The following is a 20,554-nucleotide window of genomic DNA, read 5'->3' on the forward strand; positions in this document are numbered from 1 at the left end:
GGCCCAAGTCCTGGGTAAAATTTTTTTTTTTTTTTTTTAGATTTATTTATTTATTTTATGTACGTGAGTACACTGTTGCAGTCTTCAGACACACCAGAAGAGGGCATCGGATCCCATTACAGATGGTTGTGAGCCACCATGTGGTTGCTGGGAATTGAACTCAGGACCTCTGGAAAGAGTAGTCAGTGCTCTAACTGCTGAGCCATCTCTCCAGCCCCATGTCCTGGATGTCTCTTCACCAGTTTCAGAAATATAAAGACAGAGCTCTAGGTCTTATTCACAAGAAAATTAAGTATCAAGACTCTATCTTTATTTAAGAATCTTAGTAGTCATCTGATTTAGTATCTTGGTATTAATGTCCTCAAATTCATAAGCTGAAAAGTTGTGTTCTATTAATTGTATGTACTGTTGTATTGGATTATTAAGATATGAGGGGATGAGGTGTGGTTCAGTGGTAGACTGAGCGCTCAACACATATGAGGTCTTCGGTTTAAGGCCCAACATTGAAAAAAAAAAAAAACAACAGATTACAATGCAGTCCTTAATTTTTTACCCTCTATATAATCAGATAAGCAATTATACAAATAGTTACTGATCTGTACTGTGGCAAAATAATGCCATGAACAGAAAAGTTTCAAAATATTTTAGTATTTGTATCTGTACACTTATTTTATGTGTATGTGTGGAGGCCAGAGGATGGCTTATGGAAATCAGTTCTCTCCTGCCATGTGAGTTCTGGGGATAGAACTAAGGTCACCAGGCCCGGTGGTAAGTGCCTTTAGCTTTTACACAGTGAGCCATCTCTCCAGACCCCAGTCTTAGTTTTATTATCCTCAGAAACTCAGGAATACATGAAGCTGAGTGGTCACTTGTTTGCCATTTTAATCAGAGATCATTCCTTCTGAATGTATGTAAGGCTTATCTTTCCGATTACTTACTGAGAGAAGAAACATTCAGATACATAGTCCTTTAAAACAGATTGAGGTCTACACTCAGTCGCTGCTGAAATCCCACCAGCACTTTCAGTTGTGAGCCTTTAAAGGATGAGCCATCTTCCAGCCCTTACATGTTTTACAATTTTATTAGATTTATTCACTCTGGTGCCCTCGGAGGTCAGAAGAGAGTATCAGATCCCTTGGAACTGGAGTTACAGATGGTTGTGAACCATCACGTGGGTGCTGGGAGTCAACCCTGGCTCCCCAGAAGAGCAGCAGATGCTTTAAGCACTGAAGCATCTCTCCAGACCCTCCCCTCCATTGTTAAACAGCTATAAATACCCAAGAGGGAGAAGTAAGAACGTCAGCTTTGAAGAGTCACGAATACTAATAATGAAAATTAAGGCAGCTATTTGGGGAGATTAATGCAAGTAGCCAAACTTTTATTTAGTTATGGCATATGGTTACATTAGAATACAAACACATAATATGACATGGTATCATGGGTAGTCTTTTATACAATAAATGCATGTATAATAAAAGAAAAGCTAAGTCTATACATTACCAGGACAAGGACAGGGAAACAATATAGTCCATATAAATTATAGCGCTAGTTGCAGTGGGACCCACCTCTCTCCAACTCAAGTTCCCAGTGTCAAGTCAGGATGAGGCCAACACACCAGGCCCTTTGAGAGCTAGCAGAGGCGGAGCACCACCCTGACAACCCCTCAGTTCTTGACTGGAGTCGAGCTGCCTTTCATCGTCTTCTTCAGGTGGTGGTAATTGGGCAAGATCTTCATCAAGAAATCCAGCTGGAGTGTCTGCGGCTGAAAAGATGTGAAGATGGACAGACAGCAAGGTCAGCAACAGCAGGGGGAAACGGAGCTCAACATGACTTTCACTCACTCCCTTCTCTTTATCCGTTTGCTGCCTTAAGTCTGTAATGGAATGCAGCAAGTCCGAGGACAAAGCTGGACAATTTTACATATCAAACACCCTGAAAAACACTCTTGGATTTCGGTTTAGATTTTTATCCTGGCTTCTAAGCATTAAGAATGCTTCCCTCGATGGGCAGTGGTGGCGCACGCCTTTAATCCCAGCACTTGGGAGGCAGAGGCAGGTGGATTTCTGAGTTCGAGGCCAGCCTGGTCTACAGAGTGAGTTCTAGGACAGCCAGGGATACACAGAGAAACCCTGTCTCGAAAAACCAAAACCAAAACCAAACCAAACCAAACCAAAACAAAAAAAAAACACTAAGTGTCTCCTTTAGTCTATGGAATACCATCTCATAATAATGATGCCAAGACTACAAAAGAGTAATCTGTGGGGGTGAGGGGACAGCTCACTGGGGTGCAGGGTTGCCTTAGCATGCAGGAAACCCTAGGTTTGCTTCCCAACACCACACATATGGGACACAGTGGAGCCATCAGTAATCCCAGCCCTAGGGAGTTGGACTCAGAAGGACAGAAGTTCAAGGTCATCCTTGGCTGTGAGTTTCAGATCAGCAGGGAGTACACTAAACTCTGAGAATGGAAAAGTGGAGCAATCTAGAAAGAATTGGTTTTAATTTATGAGTAAAAGTATGGTTAAGAAAGGTCAAGCATCAAATGTCTTGAAAATATTTTCTTTGAGGGGAGAGGAACAGGAAGCTTAGGAAATCTATCCTGAGTGCCAAGACCTGAGCTTTAAAGCCTCAGTGTGAATGCCTCCTGTCTAAGGGGGTCCAGCCTGGGCCTTTCATCTCCTAGTATAGCATCAGCCTCCATTTGAGTTATTAGGAAAGGGTGATTCTCAGAAGCCTGATAAATATCCAAACATCCTTCCTTTCCTCATAAGCTGTGTATATGACTGAGTCATGGCACTTTCATAAACTATGTTAGAAACCCATGGGACAGTTGGAGGCCACGCCCTCATCTTCACAATTTATATTTGGAAGTGAGTCAGGGAATTAACATTTCGGTGTGAGGTTCAGCAGTGCATGGGGAAAACACTCTGGACCCTCCTCCTCCATTATCAGTATGTCAGTATCTCACACACACACACGAACATGAACACAGAGGAGACATATATACACATACATATGAATATATATTTGAATATATGATTTTAATCTAAAGAATTGTGATTGAACTGCAAATAAGTCCAAAATTTGGGGAATGTTTCCCTGGTGTTTTATTCATTTGCTTTGGGGATGGAACGCAGGGCCTTGTATGGTAATCATACCAAGTCAGGTCCTTGGCCCCTAATCATTTGCTGTCCACTGAGACAGTCATATGGAACTTGGAGACCTTAGGGTCCAAGATGGACCCTTTTAGAGAGGTTTTGTACCTGTGGCCGCTCTGTCTGCACCCGGCGCAGGCAGTCTGCCCCATAGATCACAGTGTTCTCAGGGATGGCTTCAAAGGTGTTCAGGCTGCAGCAAGCCCCGATGATGCAACCGCTGGTCAGGATGACATTCCTGCCGACATATGCTGCAGCGAAGACAGTTACAACTTAAGACATCAAGTATTGACATTTCTCATTGTGTTTATGCTTCCCCACTACGACTTAGGAATAAAAATGCAAACGGGCCTTAAGAGACAGAGAGGAAATGCCTCACAGTGAGTGCACAGACAGCACAGGAACAGGCAGTGTGGTATAGGGCAAGTCAGGGTAAGATGTCTGAGCAGGCAGTCCAGTCTGCGCCCTTTAAAGATCAACGAGGTAGTGAGCGGATAGTGCCGAGCCATGTCTGACCCTCAGAAACACAGAAAAGGCCAACACCAATGACAACGCCCAGTAATGAAAACTAAAAACTATTAATCGAATTCACAGAAAGTATACTTTTGTTATTAAAAAAGCAGCATTCCTCCTGTCAGTCAGGATCAGGAAAGACAAAGCAGTGTTCTAGCAGTGTTCTCTCCTAAGTGCAGGGGATTAGCTCTGGGAGCTGGTTCCCAGCAGTGCTGGGACCTCCTCAAATGCCCTGCCTGACTCTAATTTTGATAAGTAGATGACATTTGTCTCTGGCTAGGGTAAAGCAGTCCTGAAATTAAAGACAGCAACTCCTGGCAGAGCTGCCCCTGGCTCGTTCATTCTCCAAGAATGTCATCAGCTCCAGCACCACAGACAATTTAGCTGAAGTCCACCTCAGAGCTTTCCAGGGAGCTCTAATCCAGCCCGACTTAACAGTGTACTCCTGTCCTTCTCACTTAATGCAGTTAGCCACGTTATCAGATAACCACATAACTAGGTTAGCTTCTTCTCAGGCAAAGAATTAACCTGACAATGACTTTGGTCCAGCCCCAGCATGCCACCTTGCTTGTGCTTAGGTGGTTTCCCTGGACACGAGAAAAGAAAGGAAGTGATCGCTGTGACGACAGAGCTCTCTGGACACAGCTTACCTTTCGACTCAATGACATTATTGTCTCCCATTTTCATGGCTTGGGAATCTGTAAGCCTGAGTTAAGTAAATCCTTTTTCCCATGCACACAGAATGTCCTCAGTGTACTGGACAGAGGTGTGAGACGGACTGCAGAGACTCTGCCTTGCCAGGGGTCTCTGCTTACAAAGCTTTCCTTCTCAAGCACAAAGATCTCCACTCATAAAGAAATGACCCCATGCCTTTAAATACGTGATTATACTTACTGATTCAGTGCACACGTGTGGGTATTTGTGCCTGTTCATACGTGTGTCAGGTGTGTGTATGTGTTGGGATCAGAGGACAATTGAGGGAGTCAGTCCTCTTCTTCCCCCATGTGGGACGGGGGTGGGGGGGACTGAACTCACACAGTCGGGCTTGGTGGCAAGTGCTGAGCCATTTTGCCAGCTTTTGCATCAACTAAAGCTAGAATTAGCTTCTCAATGTCTAATGCCCTCAACCAAGATTACCTGTCAACAAGCTACAGTCCTAGTAAAGGATTTTCAAAGAGCTGAAGTGTGTGTGTGTGTGTGTGTATGTGTGTGTTGTGTGCGGTATGTATAAGTGTGGTGTGTGTGAGATGTGGTATGTGTGTGGTATATGTGTATATGTGTATGGTGTGTTTGGTGTATGGTGTGCAGTGTGGTGTGTGTCTGTGTGTGGTGTTTGTGGTATGTGTATGTTGTGTGTGTGGTATGTGTGTGTTGTATGTGGTGTGTGTATGTGGTATGTGTGCAGTGTGTGTGTATTGTGTGTATATGTGGTATGTGTGCAGTGTGTGTGTGGTATGTGTATGTTGTGTGTGTGTGGTGTGTGTGTATTGTGTGTTTGGTATGTGTATGTTGTGTGTGTGTAGAATGTGTGTGTTGTATGTGTGTGTGGTATATGTGGTGTGTGTATGTGGTATGTGTATATTGTGTGTGCATGTGTGGTGTGTATTGTATGTGTGTGGTATGTGTCTGTTGTGTGTGTATTTACCTTACCGAGTGACTTTCCAGAACAGGAGGGACTTCTTGGTTCTGTGGTGATGAGAAGTAAACATGTGGCAGGCAGCCGTGTGCTCTATACTACATCCCCAGTCCCAGAAAGGACGTACTCTCTCCATTATCATCTCCCTCCCTCTCCCAACTCCTCTTTCCTTAAAAAGATTTCTTTAAAAAAAAAAATTCCTTTAATGATTTATTCTTATTTCATGTACTTTGGTGTTTTGTCTGCAAGTGTATTTGTGTGAGGGTATTAGAGCCCCTAAAACTGGAGTTGCAGACAGTTGTGAGCAACCATGGAGGCAATTGAACCTGGGTCCTCTGAAGAGCAGCTCGTACTCTTAACTGCTGAGCCATCTCTCCACCCCCAGAAAAGATTTCCTAACATACAGCACTGAGTCTGTTTAAGGAGCTGGATGGCCTAGTCTATCTATTTTAAATCTACAGGACAGATAAGGTATGTCACTTTCTATCCAGGGAGAGGGCTAGGCACCAAACGCATCTGGAGGTGATCTGAGCAGATTACTGCAAAGGATACGGCAGCCGACTTCAAACACGTTGTTGGTGCCGATGATCATAGGTTTGGGTTCTGTGTCTTCATTGTCTGGGATGATGTTATCTGGATGGCTATAAAGAGAAGAGACAAATAAATCACCAAAGGCCAATGACACAGCAAGCAGCTGCCATCCCCTAGTTTTACCTGCACCAAGCTTAAAAGGCACGGCTACCGTAGCTCCTGAGCCAGGAGAATTACTTCTCCACCTCTCCCCTGTGCTGGGGAAGGAAGGCTAGGTTCTAAGCTGAACAGAACTAAGGAAATGTAAGACTGTCAAAGGAATAAAAACAACTTCAGAAGAGGTGTCACACCTTTAATCCCAGGAAGGCAGAGGGAGGCAGATGTCTGAGTTCAAGGCCAGCCTGGTCTACAAAGTGAGTTCCAGGACAGCCAGGGCTACAGAGAGATCCTGTCTTGGGGGGCGGGGGGAGGCAGAGAATGTGTCAGACCCCCTAGAGCTGACGTCACTGGTGGGTGTGAGCCGCCCTGTGTGTGTGAAGAAACCTGAACTCAAGTACTCTGCAGGAACAGCAAGTGCTCCTGACTACTGAGCCATTTCTCTAGCTGTCTCTTATTTCTTAAATTCTACGTTCAGAGGACATCCCCCAGTGTAGGGGAATGCCAGGGCAGGAAGGCAGGAGTGGGTGGGTAGGTGGGGGATCACCCTCATAGAAGCAGGGGGAGTGGGGATGGGAGAGGAGGTTTCCAGAGGGGAGACTTGGAGAGGGGATCACATTTGAAATGTAAATAAAGAAAATAGCCAAAAAAAAAAAAAAAGTTCAGAGGACAGTTCTCTAGAACTGTAAAAAACAACAACAAAACCCAAAACAATTAGAACACTTTTAGCCTGCTAGAGAAGGATCAAAGTCACGCCTCACTTGAAACTTTTCCATTCAGAATAACCGTTTACAACTGTGAAGTGGAACCTGTCATTCTGAGTTATGGATGATTGGTGAACTGTGTGGAAGATAAAGCTGTCCCCTTCGGCAGAGCGTTATCGCTGACAGCTGATCTCTGCTGACTCACAGGCTGCGGTGAGTGACCTCACAACCACGGCCCAAATAAAGAGAATATTAATACTGGGGGATGGAGTCACACCGTAAGAAACGCCCACACGTCCTGTGTGAATGTCAGACAAAATCAGCCTTTTTATCACAGCTAAATATTTTCCCACACAAATTCCATACATTGTTGCTACAAATTAGGTAAAAGCTTAAACTTCTTGCCAAATTCTATCTGGAAAAATTTATATATGCTTTTGAAAACACCGTGGGTACTGTAGCCCAGTGCACAAATACACACTGTCTAACAGTTTCTCACCTTGTTATCTTTAAAGTTCAGAAATTGCTACAAGGATCCCATACTTGCGAATAGAATTCTGGGTGCATCCCATGTGGAACACGGAAAAACAGACTAAAATTCACATGCAGACATCATAAGAAATCTAACCAAAGAAGTTTTCGGTACGGTAGGCACAACACAGGGGTACTGGATGGCATCAGAAAACCATTACAGGTTTGCTGATGTGTCGAAGTGTCCCAGCAGGAGACCACCAGACACAGGGCTGGTGTGTGTGTGTGTATATATGTGTGGTGTGTGTGTGTGGTGTGTGAGAGAGTGTGTGTGAGAGAGAGAGAGAGAGAGTGTGTGTGTGTGTGTCTGGTTTTCTCAGTGTTTTTCTGGTCTGGTTTCTGGGTCTCTCACGTACTTAACGATAACCAGGCCTCAATCCCCCTTCTCTATGCTTTCCTGAGCTCCGCGGTAATAGGCTTCTGGGCAGCTGGCACTGTTGGGAATCTTCCCCGTGGCATTCAGTTCAGTTCTTACTCACGCATTTATGATGAGGGCCTGCTCTTCTATTAGGTTCCCTTCACCGATGATTATTGGCCCGGCCTCGGCAATAATTCGTGCTTTAGGGTGGATCACCGTCCTAGGGCCTGTGAAGAGGAGCAGGTGAGAAGAGATTATCGGTGTAGGCTGCACTTCCAGCAGGAGGGTAGGAGGTGATGGAGGTGGGTGAGGCTTCTGGGAGGAACATTTTCTAGGGTTGTGCCAGGCACCATGCTAAGTACCATACAGGTACTATCTCAGGCTGTTATCAGCAGCAGTTAGTGCCAAATCTAGCCACGGTAAGTGAAAGGGCACACATGGCAGAGCAGACAGCTCAGCCTCCATCCAACCTCCTGTGACCTCAGTGTGTGGAGACAGTGTGTGGTACTCGGGCAGAGATGACACTAACTCCTGTCCTTGCTTTCAGACAGGCCCAACACTTTGCTGATAACAGAGTGCTTCTATGTGATTAAGAGGAAAGAACCATGGGTGGACAGAAATCAGGAGACAGAGTCCACCTTCAGCCTCTCTGGTGTTATCTGAGTGTGTGTCACAACTGGAAGCAGGTGGGGCATGATATGGACAATTCACGTACCCAAGGGGAGGGAGGCAAGAGGAGCAGAGGTGGATGCTGGGCCATCAGACTGAGGTTGGGAGAGCTGAGACAGCTCAGTCCCAATCTAGGGGCACAAGGAGGACACCTTCTGAGAACTGGGTGGCTCTGGAGAAAGTGGCGCACACACACACACACACACACACACACACACACACACACACACACACGCCTATCTGCCACTGATAAGGAAACACCTTCCTCCACCCACACCCACCTGCTCTTATCATAGTATTGCAGCTATTTTTTCCTTTCTGCTTTTTGTTTTGTTTCTTAAAGAAGGATCACACTCTATCTCTGGCTGTCGGACTCTGCCCAGCCCGAGTGCTGGATTACTCAATGCTATTTTTATTTGTGCACAGTGACAAGAGGTAACTCATTCAGAAAGGAAGGTGGATGGAAGGATCAAGGGGGCAGAGGTGTCACTTTCCAGGATTCTGTGGTCACTATCCGCTTATAAAAGGCAAGATGCAACACTCATGTTAAAGGATAATGGATAAATTAACAGGTGACGAGCCTAGAGCAGTTCAGTTGGTGAGCATCTGTGTGGGTTGTATGTACAAGGCCCTGGGTGGGATTCCCAGCATCACACTCTCTTACACGCACCACCCCCACCCCAACACAGAACACAGAACACAGAACACAGGCTATTTCTGCCCCTTTGAATTTGTCTTGACAACTGGGATTACTTAGTGCACAGACTCCCACCCAAATCTATGAAATAGATATGCGTAGCCGTAGTTAGTTAAGCCGATTTATGTTTATGTTCTTGATGGATCACAAGTGCATACCTCCCCAAGAGCTATCTGAATTCTTGGATGAAACACGCGCACCCACACACACACACACACACACACATACACGCGCACGCATGCATACATGTACACACACACACACACACACACACACACACATGCACGCATGCACGCACATGCACACACACGCGCACACGTACACACACACACACACACACACACACAGAGTTAATTTTAATATGCCTTGCTAGCTCAGTGACTGGTCAGTTCTTACCCTTCCTGCTGCTAGCAAACACTCCCCTCCAGCACTCCTGAATTAACATCTTTTAAAACCTATGTTTCATCTCTGAACCCCAAACATAATTGGGGAAGTGGCCCGTGTGGCCACTTTCCCTGATTCTCACATTTGTGGGTCTTTAGGTCTTGTCTTTCTTCCCTGTCATGATGATCTCTCTCCCAGTCCCTAGGCCGCACAAATCTCAGTCTACCTGCCAAGCTTGGTCATTAGCTCTTTATTGATCGATCAAAAACCAATTGGAGACAAGGACCTTCAGTGTTTGGATATGCAGATTCCCGATTTTGGGGGCCAGATTAATTTAAAACATTAGAACCAATCTCCAACAGATACGAAGCCGTCAAGGCGAGCAGAGCTCTGGCTGGGCTCCCAGAGCCAGGCATTCTTTTCCTGAGATAAAGAACTGAGGGAACGGATAAAGGGGGTGGGGGCCCAGGACAGGACCTGGAGTCCCAAAGCACACAGGCTAGTATGTAACAGCACAAGTAGCCTTGATAATCCTGGCACTGCAGACTACTAATTAAAATCCTAAATAAAGTTTGCTATTCAGGATAGAGGACTGAGCTGCTGAGACCCCTGCGAAGACTCTCAAGGTGGCTATGTGTGCTGTCTTCTACTAAACACATACACACTACAAGACTGGGCTCCTTAACAGCCTGCCTCACTGGACAGACTTGAGGGTTACTAGAAACGCTGTTTGAAAGGGAAGTCACAGAATCTCACCTGCAGTCCTGACAGTGACAAGACAGCACAGCAAGGAAAGCCACTGCTGCCAAGCCTAGTGAACTGAATTCTACCCCTGAGACCCACACACTGGAACCCACTCCTCAGGGCCCTCTGACCACACTCTTGGATGCACACAATAAACACAGGAAGACATTAAAAATGTCAAGGTCACTGTGCCACAAAGAGCTACACATTTCTGAAAACTGAGCAAAGTGGCTAGTTTAGCCTTGAGGACAGAGCAGGGCCTGCTTTTTCCTTTCCTCGGGTACCATGGTAACAGCTTTTAACCACAGGAGAGACTTCTGATTGGTAAGGGATTAAGTAGGACATGGAGCTCACTGAGGCCATGAAGGCAGCAGCAGATCTCTGGTCAGGGCTGGGTAAGCAGCCAGAGGCACCAGGCCTCCGCTGACCCTTAAGTTGGAGCTGTGACAAGCACAATTTGTGAGAAGCCACCTGAGGATGTATTCTGAGGACTACACTGGTGGCCTGGCACTGGTGGCCTGTCTTTCTTTTTTTAAACATTCCTCTAATGTGTATCTCTGAAAATAATTTTTTTCTTTCAAAAATCCATGACACAAGGCTGAGACAGCTCAGCCAGGGTCCCTAGAGACACTTGCTGAGTTCTATAACGACACAAATGGTGGATGCCTGGGTGACACCTGAGGTTGACCCTGGCCTTGATGTGTGTGTGACGCGCACACACACACACACACAAACATACCACCCTCTCATGCACAAAATACACCTTGGCATGGTGGTGCCATCTGCAATCCCAACACTTAGGTGGGAGCAAGGAGATCTGGAGATCTGAAGTTCAAGGCCATCCTGGATGTCACAACCAGTTGGAGGCTTGCCTAGGCTATGTGAGATTTTATCACAAAAAACAAAAACCAACAACAAAAAACCCACCCCAAACAAACCCAAAAAACAAAACAAGCAAAATGAGACAAAATTATTACATAACAAAATCAAATCAGAATGAGCGTGGTTTTTTTTTTTGTTTTTGTTTTTTTTGAGTCAGGGTCTTTCTATGTAACCCTGGCTGCCCTGAAACCGTATGTAGACCAGACTGGCCTGAAACTCAGAGATCCATTTGCCTCTGCCCCTCGGTTGCCCGGCGTCTGAACAGTTTAAGCAGATGTTTTATTGCTGCCATTATTATTTGTTAATCATTAGTTACTAACAGGTAACTGGAGAAGAACTGGGTATAAGTGTCAGGGAGACTCTCATGGAGCTAGCACACTGAGCAGTTTAGGCGAGGCCTTTGGTTTTGACACTACTGCCACCTGCTGGCATCCTGCCCCAACTGCACGTTGTGGCACAGGAGCACTGAAATAACAAGAGGGGAAACCAATCTGCTTTGAGTTGAAGATGAAAGCAAGTGGGGGGAGGGGGGGAAGCACAAGAAACTGCACAGCCCCTCGAGTGAGGCCAGCACACAGCACGTGACCGCTAAGAGTGCGGTGTGGAGAACAGGAAGAAGGCACAGCTATCTGAAGCTTCACACTGAAGGCCTGGGACAGAGGGCTTGGCCTTCCCGGCAGCCTTAGCGGCAGCATGATACCTACCAGTCTCCTCCAGGTTTTCCTGGGTGCCATAAACACTTTTACCTAGAACGAGTCTGATTTAGAGTCATGTTTAAGGGTCTTGAAGTTAAACTGCTTTAAAAAAAAAAGAAGTCACCAGGCAGAGTCCCCTTTCCCACTTAACTCCGCTGTGGACCTTCTTGGCGCGGCTCCTGGCAGGGCAGTGTGTATCCTTTCTTCCCGAGTGCTGAAAGCCCTCTGGCTTATCTCCTTGTTTGGACAAATGTGTCTGGAGTCGGAGCTGCCTTAACTGGCGTATGAATTATTTTTCTAAACGGCTGGCTGGCCTTCCAGAGCACAGCCAGGAGGACATTCCTGCATCATGCCTCCTTTTCCCTCATTTGGTAAAGGGTCCTCTTCACCTTTGCCACGGACAGCAATCTCTGCGTGCATTGTCATATATCAATAAATAAACTCAAGTTCTTTCTTTTAAAAATTAAACCGCTCCCTTGACCACTGTCTTGCTTTGCGTACTGAAAAAAGACCCCAGCAGAGAGGCTCTGGGTCTGGTTAAGCTCTGCTGGGGAGAACAGCGGTTAAGTAGCAGTGCCCAGGCTGCTCCTCCTATACTACAGGGGGCTGCCCTCCCAAGCAGGTGGGCCAGGGCTCCGTGAGGCCTTCCTCATATGCCAGTCAGTTCTCAGAAGGAGGATTTACAGAAAGTAGTCTGTAACAGTCTAATGGAAAACAAGTTGGATCCTATGAAAATTAGCAGGACTCTTAGTTCTGAGCACCTTCCAGTGGGGGTGTGCTTCTCCAGGGCTGTAAGCCAGGGCCCTCCTGGCAAGGGCTGAACTTCCTCGATCTACCCTCTGCAACAACCTCTCTCTGTCATAGCCCCACCCACACGCCCCTATTCTGAGACAGTAGGATGTAGGCAGCCCTGACAGACACACTTGGCTTCACACTCCTAGTCAGTTTCACTGATAGAACAAATAACTGAGTTTCTAGAAAACCACAGATCCAATTTAAGGTCCCAATAACTTGAAACACAGCAAAAACAAAACGAAACAAAACAAAAACAAAAAACCCTTGCCCTCTTCAAACTAAAAAAGTGTAAAAAGATGGGCAGTCCTCACATGGAACACCCACACACTTCTTCTGTGGAGTACCCCATACACTTCTGTGGAGTACCCACACACTTCTGTGGAGCACCCCACACACTTCTGTGGAGCACCCACACACTTCTGTGGAGCACCCCACACACTTCTGTGGAGCACCCCACACACTTCTGTGGAGCACCCACACACTTCTGTGGAGTACCCCACACACTTCTGTGGAGCACCCCACACACTTCTGTGGAGCACCCCACACACTTCTGTTTACTGCTCCCCAACTCTCTGGGGAGCAGTTTATCAAGTGCCTATTGCCAACTGCATAGACCACAGACAAGATTTACACCAATTACTCCAGGAGTCTGAGCAAAACCAAAGAAAAGCTTGAGACAGAAAAGCAAGACCTGGTCAGAGAGCTGGAACCAGACACTCGGCTCTGACTAAATTTTATAATAGTGTTTCTCAGGAGGGTTTAAATCTGGGGTGTTATTTCAGAAAAATGAATAGCTGCCAAAAAGTGAAGATATTATGGTAAATGCAACAGTGACAGAGATAATTATCTAAGCCCAACTCTGGGGAAAACCCACTTATTTATATACACAATTAAAGAAACAGAAGGTTTGGGGCTCGGAGAGATAAACACAACAATCATGAGATAAAAACTGATAGACACAACACTGTGTAACCTCATCCCTCTCCTGCAGCTTTTCATTGTATTAAAATGAAATTGTTTCTAAAATAAATGTATGCATGTTCATTGCATGCTTGCACATGTCTGATGCCAAGCACCGCAGTATGTGTATAGGTAATATATATACACACATATACTATCCATGAAGCAAGTCACTCTGTTGATAAACAGTAAATCATTCCAGCTTTTTTCCATTAAAGATTTTCTTATCACTTCTGTGAACATGACCAAAACACATTGCAAGAAATTCTCAAAGGATTAATAAAACAATTTTTTAACCACTTCATAAGGCCAGGTGTGGTAACACATGCCTTTAATCCTAGCACCTAGGAGCTAGGAGTTATATAGTGAGACTGTATGCTATAATCTATCACAAAAAAAAATTGTTAATGGCATACCATTACATATTTAATCCTAACTGTATAGTATCAGCTGCTGATCAAATGCGAGACTGAAAGTGCATTGGGGGCTGGGGAGATGCCTCAGTGATTAAGAACACTGGATGTTCTTCCACAGGTTCAATTCCCAGCACCCACATGGCTGCTCATAACTAGCTATAACTCCAGTTACAGGGAAGCTGATAACCCTCCTCTGCCCTCAGCTAGCACTGTGTACATGAAAAACATATATACATACATGTAGAAAAACCACCCATACATGTATAATAATAATAATAAAAAACTGTTGGTGTGGAACAGAGTGCTGCTGAGTCTGTGCGGGTGACAGGCAGCTGTGTGTGGCTGAGGATGAGTGCCCATCAGTTAAACCTGCAGGGGCGCAGTGTCCACATCTTACAAAAACACATCTTACAAAAAGGACTGGATAGTAGCTGCGGCACTGGGGATTCAGCCATGCTTGTAAGTTACCGGCCATGTGCTGGGCTGGTTTGGTCTTGGTGATGGAAGTTCTGGCCAGACTTATACGGTGAGAGCTGAGGGTACAACCAGCAAACTTTCTTGTTCTCACTTCAGATTCCTACTCTGCCTGAGATGCAACTACTAACTGCCATCCAGTATCACTCTCCTCTCCTTGCTGTAGAGCCCTGACCTCAGAGCTCCAGTGTAGCCGCTCCAGCGTCAGGGTCCTGGTTATGAGACACACAGGAGAGTGGCTGTGCAATGTGCAGGGAAGCTCTTAGAACAAGCTAACTCAAGTCGGGTGGTAGGGGCTCGCCTTTAATCCCAGGAGGCAGAGACAAGTAAATCTCTGAGTTTGAGGCCAGCCTGGTCTACAGAGTGAGTTCCAGGACAGCCAGGGCTACACAGAGAAACCCTGTCTCAAACAAACAAACAAACAAACAAACAAAAAACACCAAAAACCAAAAAAACCCTACAAAACCAATAAAGATTGTAAGCCTCAGTGACACAGATAACAGGACTTAAAGGTGAAGCACTAAAATCAGTTCCCCAGCATTAGATCTTGAGAAACATTAATAATTTTCTTACCTATGGTTACATCTCCTCTGATTTCACTTTCTACACACACTACCGCTCCGGGAGCAATCTTCACGCTGTAGAAAGACAAAGAATACTCATCCTGAGTAAGATTTAAAGTATGGACGGTGGGCAAGAGGGCTCCACGGATAAAGCCCTGCTGTGTAAGCCTCATGACCCAAGTTAGAGTCTTGGAACCCATGTTAACAATATTAAAATTTTAAATTTATTGTTATGGAAGGTATGTTGAGGCCAGCAACATGGCTCAGTGGGTAAGGAACTGATTAAGGCACTTGCTGCCAAGTCTGCCCACCTGAGTTCAATCCTGGGTCTTAAATGGTAGAAGGAGAGAACCAGTAAGTTGTCCTCGGACACCACATGCACACTATTGCATGTGTGTACTCCCATACATATAAACACATGCAATCAATCAATAATTAAATATGAATGGATTACTTTTCTGTTGTGGAAATAAAACACCTTAACCAGAGTAATTTGTGGAAGACAAAAATTTACTGTGGCTTAAGAGTCCAGAGGGATGAGAGTCCTTCACTGTGATGAGCCAGGCAGCAGGTGGCAGCAAACCAGGAAACTGAGACACCAAACAAAGCCTGAAACATGCAGGCATGTGCAAGGAAGAACACAAGAACATGCACTCTCGAGTGCGAGTGTGCACTCCTGCACGCATGTGTGAACACACACACACACACAGATCGCATGCATGCAAGCAAATGGAAATGTTAGAACCTTTGAACTCTCAAAGCCCTCCAGCAACACACTTCCTCCTACAAGGAGGTGACACATAACACTTTCTAAACCTTTCTAAACAGAACCATGTTTCTAAACTGGAGACCAAGTACTTCAAACACACAAGCCTGTAGGAGACAGTGTCATTCAAACCACCAAAAAACATAATAAAAAATGTTTTTAATAAAGCTAGGTTGACTTTGTAGTTAAGAAAAAGGTTTAAGAAATTCATGGAAAAATAGCAAGTCAGTGGTAAGAATGTTTAATATACTGTGGGCTTTTTTAAATGGCATAGTCTGTTAGGTCAGAAATCACATATACTTTTAAATGCTTAAGAAAACAGCTTTGGTATTTTCTTTGAATTTAATACCAGCATTTTGTCTAAACAGCAAGAAGCTAAAATCCCCCAGATGCCCATCAGTAGTGGATTGGTTAAGAAGTTATGGTATAGACTAATATACAGTTGTAGAAAAGAACAATTCTTTATACAGAGATTCTGACTTGGTAGTACACATCTGTAACCCTCAGAGGAGAGCACGAGGCAGGAGGGAGGGTTGTGAATTCAAAGCCAGCCTGGACCCCACAGTGGAAGAAAAGAAGAGAGAAAGGAAGTGAGGGAGGAAGGGAAGAAAAAACACGGAAAGACATCTTGGAAACAGATCTATGGCTGTTCTTTACTGTTTCTGGGATGGCAGACAGGAATTGATACAGGCTGCCAGCATGGAGACAAACTGTTAATAATCCTGACCACCATAAACTTGGGAAGGGAAGGGAGATATCGCCATTAGCTTCACTGAAACAGTATATAAATGCAGCTGCTGAGCGTGTGGTAGTCAAAAGTAACAGAGTATTCATATGAAGTGCATGGAAAGGGCCTAAAGAAGTATCTCTGATTATCACACAAGCATAGCTCTCTTCAATATGTCTCCATCATCTATGCTTCAGGACTGCCCAAATGTTCCATAACAATTAAAAACAGCACTGAAAATATTACTTTTTAAAAACTGCATCAATTTCCCTACTGATATGAAGAACTGAAAAAAGATACATCAATTTTCTAACACAAATTTCAGTGAACATATTCTTAAGGATTAAAGATAAAAATGTCAGCCAGGAATGGTAGGGTACATCTGTAATCCCAGCTGGGGCAGGAGGATTGCCATGAACTTGAAGCCAACCTGAGCTATATACCAACACACTGTTTCAAGAAAACGAACAACGGCTAAGCATGGTAGTGTGCCTGTGTGATCCCAGCACTGAGGGGCAGAGGCAGGCAGATTGCTGAGTTCAAGGCCAGCCTGATCTATATAATGTGCCAGGCCAGGACAGCCAGGTTCTACAGAACAAGCATAAAAGGAAGAGGGCAGAGGCAACAGTTCTAGGCCTATCTTTTTAAATTTTTAAAAAAATTTTTGTCAGTTGAATGGCTTTATTTGAAGAATGATTCATTTTTGAGAGTTGTATTAGTATGGGTGGGGTATGGTAAGTATAATGTATACACACGTGTGTATGATTGTGCATGCCTATGTGTGTGCATAAAGAGGTCAGAAGAAATGTCAAGTTCCAGACCAACAGTGTCCTTCTGGGTTACCACAAGTCCTGTCAAGAGTCACCCTGCTGAAATCATCAAAACATGTAACTACCCTACAGAGTATGAGAAGAAACCCTGGTATTCTTTCGGTGTTTGTTGTTTGTTTGTTTGTTTGTTTTTTGAGACAGGGTTTCTCTGTGTAGTCCTGGCTGTCCTGTAGACCAGGCTGGCCTCGAACTCAGAAATCCGCCTGCCTCTGCCTCCCAAGTGCTGGGATTAAAGGCGTGCGCCACCACCTCCCGGTGAAACCCTGGTATTCTAACTGTTCTGTCTTGCTTTCTGTTGCTGTGATAAAGACCATGGCCAAATGCAATGTGGGGAGGAGAGGGTTTATTTGGATTACACTTCCTGGTCACCATCCATCCAGGGAACTCAGGGCAGGAACCATGATGGTCACTGCTTACTGGCCCACTTGCTAAGCAGCTTTCTTAAATGGTCCAGGCCTGACTGGAGATGGTTCTGCCCACAGTAGGCTGGGCCCTCCCGTCTCAACCGCTGATCAAGACACTCTCCCAGACACGGACAATCCTAGACTAGGCAGTCTTTCAGTTGAGCTTCCCTCTTCCCAGATGACTCTATGTTGTTTCAAGCTGACAGTAAGGACTCATCAGCACACTAACTCTAGAAGTTTTACATATGATCAAATGGAAATGCATACCAGAAAGTTCTTAGTGCAAAGTTTATTCCTGGGGCGTCACTATTCTGACACCAGTATTCTTGATTCCCAGCTGAAAGTTGCCCAGAAACACCCTGTCTCTCTAGATCTTTGTCCTGTGATGACTGAATGCCTCTCTTCGGATGCCCTAGCATTATTTATTTATCATTTGGTTTGGGTTTGTTATTGCTTGTTTTGTTTTGAGACAGGGTCTCTCTATGTAGCCCTAGCTGCATAGGAACTCACTATGTAAACCAGGCCGACCTCGAACTCAGATTTATAAATCCACCTGCCTCTGTTTCCTGAGTGCTGGGATTAAAGGTGTGTGCTAGCATACCTGGCTCACCACTCTTTAAAGTGTCATATGTTACATGCTTTTCGCTTAAAGTGGTTTTGGTGTTAAAATGTAGCACTGTTTAAAGCTCTGGTCAAATAAGCTAGTCTTTACAGTTACCTCCCCCTACCAAGTTTCACCATGTAGGATGTAGACCAGGCTGGCTTCAGATTCAGAGATCTTGTCTCTGCCTCCCAAAAGCTGGGATCAAAGTCAGTGGACACCATGCCTAGCTTCCATAACCACTCTCATTTTACCTCTAACTTCCTGTGACTACTTGCATCCTTCGAGCTTCCCACGAAGCAAGCATTACGTAGCACCTAAGAGTCTGAGAGGCTAAGGACAGAAGAGAGATTCCAAAATGTGTCCTAAAGAGAAACCCCGGGAACTGTTTCTGTCAGTCAACACATTTCCCAGGGAGGCAGAACATAAGGATCAATAAATTTACTACTAGAATAACTGGTTTTAGTGGTAAACACAGTTGGTTATCAACATCTCCCCTGGACCCACTGTATCTATTGGTGGTGGGATACAGTGGGTACACAGGTAGCTGGAGGTATGGGGATTCAGACCTAGCAAATAATAAGTTGAAGGCTGTGCGTCTGTGTGCTGTAGTCCAAGAGATGCTTATAGCAGATCTGTTTCTCTTTAGCTTAGGAAAAGGGGGGACAAATCACCAGTGGCAACAGAAGGAAAGCCCACATTTTAATTTATGGCACTGGGTACAACATGGGTTTTGGAAACTTAACAGAAGAGTTGGAGAGATGGCTCAGAAGTTAAGTTAAAAGCGCTTCAGTTAAAAGCAACTGCTGCTCTTCCAGAGGACCAGAGTTCAGTTCTCAACGTCCATGTCAGGTCGCTCACAACCTCCTATAACTCCAGCTGCAGGGGGATCCACGCCCTCTTTTGGCTTTATCGACATCTGCACTCATATGCACAAACCTGGACGCATATCCTATCATAAAACACACACACACACACACACACACACACACACACACACACACACACACACACACACACGACTCAAGACACTAATCCCAAGACAAAGGAAGCAGAGGCAAAGGAATCCCTATTCTTTTTTGTTATCCATGCAGTCTCTTCCCACCAACGGTTCCCATTGGTGAAGGCTGACAGAAAAAGCCATAGTTGCTGGCCCTGGGCTCTCAGGCACTAGACAGAAGGATGACAGCTTCAGTGACTTCTTCCAGGCCTCCCTTTTCCTGCCCAGAGGCGGGGCCGAAGGTGCAGACAACAACTGGACGGCGTCTCGCCCGCACCACCTCCCGCAGCCTCCCTAGCGTCCCCCCGCAGCCCCAATGGAGTCTGCGCAGACGTGCTGGGATGGGTGGGGGGTCACGGAACAAACCCTCCCCGCCCACTCCAGGCGGACGCTAGGTATGGGATTATATATCCATCCTATACACTGTCTCAGTGCCCCCACACTGCGACCAGAAATAGGTTCCGCCCTCTGCGGAAGTGTTAACACGCACCTCTTTTGAGTCTTCTCCGCCATCGTCAGGCCCGGGTCTCAGGAATCGCTGAGATCGACCTTGCAGCCTGGCTGGAGCGATGATCTCTACATTCGATTGCGGAGCCTGGCGAGGCTGGGAGGGGCGGGGCCTGAAGAGACCTGCCGTCTGCTTTGCAGGCTCGCGCTTGCGTACTGCGGATGACTTGCTTTTCCGGGGTCCGCTTGGCTTGCCTCACTCCTACGGATGAAATTCACCGGCAGATCCTGCGGGCCTGCCTCCTGGGAAATCCTTTTTTCCACTTGGCAGTGTTTACCTCACCAAGTCTACCCTAACGCCAGCAGCCCTGACCCTTATCGTTAGCTCGCTCTACGTTTAACTTCTAGAATCACCTTCCTCCCCAAGCCTTATCCATGGCTTTTCTTGTCAAAATCTCTTTTGAACATCAAATCCAGTTTTTAAACTTCCCATTACAAGTGTGTGTGTGTGTGTGTGCGCGCGCGCGCGCGCATGTATGTACTTGGCTCTTCTGAGGTGTTGTCATCTCATGCTATTACACTGAAGAAACCAAGCTGACTTTCCACCTTCCAACTACTGCTACGTCCCCGCACACCCACTCCCCACCCCCGCCGCCACCCCGCTGCTGCTCATTCTTCTAATCCTATAAATCCCAGATGGCATAGTTAGGATTCATTCTGAGAAGCAGAACCAGCAGGAGCTATATGATTCACGAGGGGTTTGTTAGGAATTAGTTTATTAGGGATCTGTTGTGCAAGTTCAAAACCCGTAGATCAAGCTGGGGACTTTTCATTTTGAAGTCCAAGCTGCTGCCCTTAGGTGAAATTTCTTCTTTTCCGTTTCTGTGCTGCCCTGAAAAACTTTAAACTGATTGAA

The 20,554-nt window shown here is 45.7% G+C and overlaps 1 protein-coding gene across 2 annotated transcripts; it reads right to left on the minus strand.

The window, feature by feature from the left end:
* Nucleotides 1–1,347: 1,347 nt before the first annotated feature.
* Dctn6 (dynactin subunit 6) lies at nucleotides 1,348–19,833 on the minus strand. Of its 2 annotated transcripts, XM_034521020.2 has the most exons (7): nucleotides 19,682–19,833; nucleotides 14,874–14,938; nucleotides 7,706–7,811; nucleotides 5,857–5,945; nucleotides 4,319–4,366; nucleotides 3,264–3,406; nucleotides 1,348–1,762 (listed from the first exon to the last, which is right to left on the minus strand). In XM_034521020.2, the coding sequence occupies exons 1-7, from the start codon at nucleotides 19,702–19,704 to the stop codon at nucleotides 1,664–1,666; spliced, it is 573 nt and encodes a 190-aa protein (XP_034376911.1). In that variant the 5' UTR covers nucleotides 19,705–19,833; the 3' UTR covers nucleotides 1,348–1,663. The 2 variants fall into 2 exon arrangements, with proteins under 2 accessions (XP_034376911.1, XP_076770137.1); XM_076914022.1 differs by lacking the exons at nucleotides 14,874–14,938; nucleotides 19,682–19,833 and adding an exon at nucleotides 9,477–9,495 and having other exon boundaries at nucleotides 1,520–1,762.
* Between the last annotated feature and the right edge of the window lie 721 nt (nucleotides 19,834–20,554).

This window comes from Arvicanthis niloticus, chromosome 16 (genome assembly GCF_011762505.2).
Source record: "Arvicanthis niloticus isolate mArvNil1 chromosome 16, mArvNil1.pat.X, whole genome shotgun sequence".
Classification (NCBI taxonomy): Eukaryota; Metazoa; Chordata; class Mammalia; order Rodentia; family Muridae; genus Arvicanthis; species Arvicanthis niloticus.

Coding starts and splice junctions, on each gene's coding strand:
- Dctn6 (XM_034521020.2), bottom strand. CDS start 19,704: ATGGCGGAGAAGACTCAAAAGAG. Junction 14,939..19,681: donor GCGGAGAAGACTCAAAAGAG/GTGCGTGTTAAC, acceptor GTCTTTCTACAG/CGTGAAGATTGCTCCCGGAG. Junction 3,407..4,318: donor TAATGTCATTGAGTCGAAAG/GTAAGCTGTGTC, acceptor TCTTCGCTGCAG/CATATGTCGGCAGGAATGTC.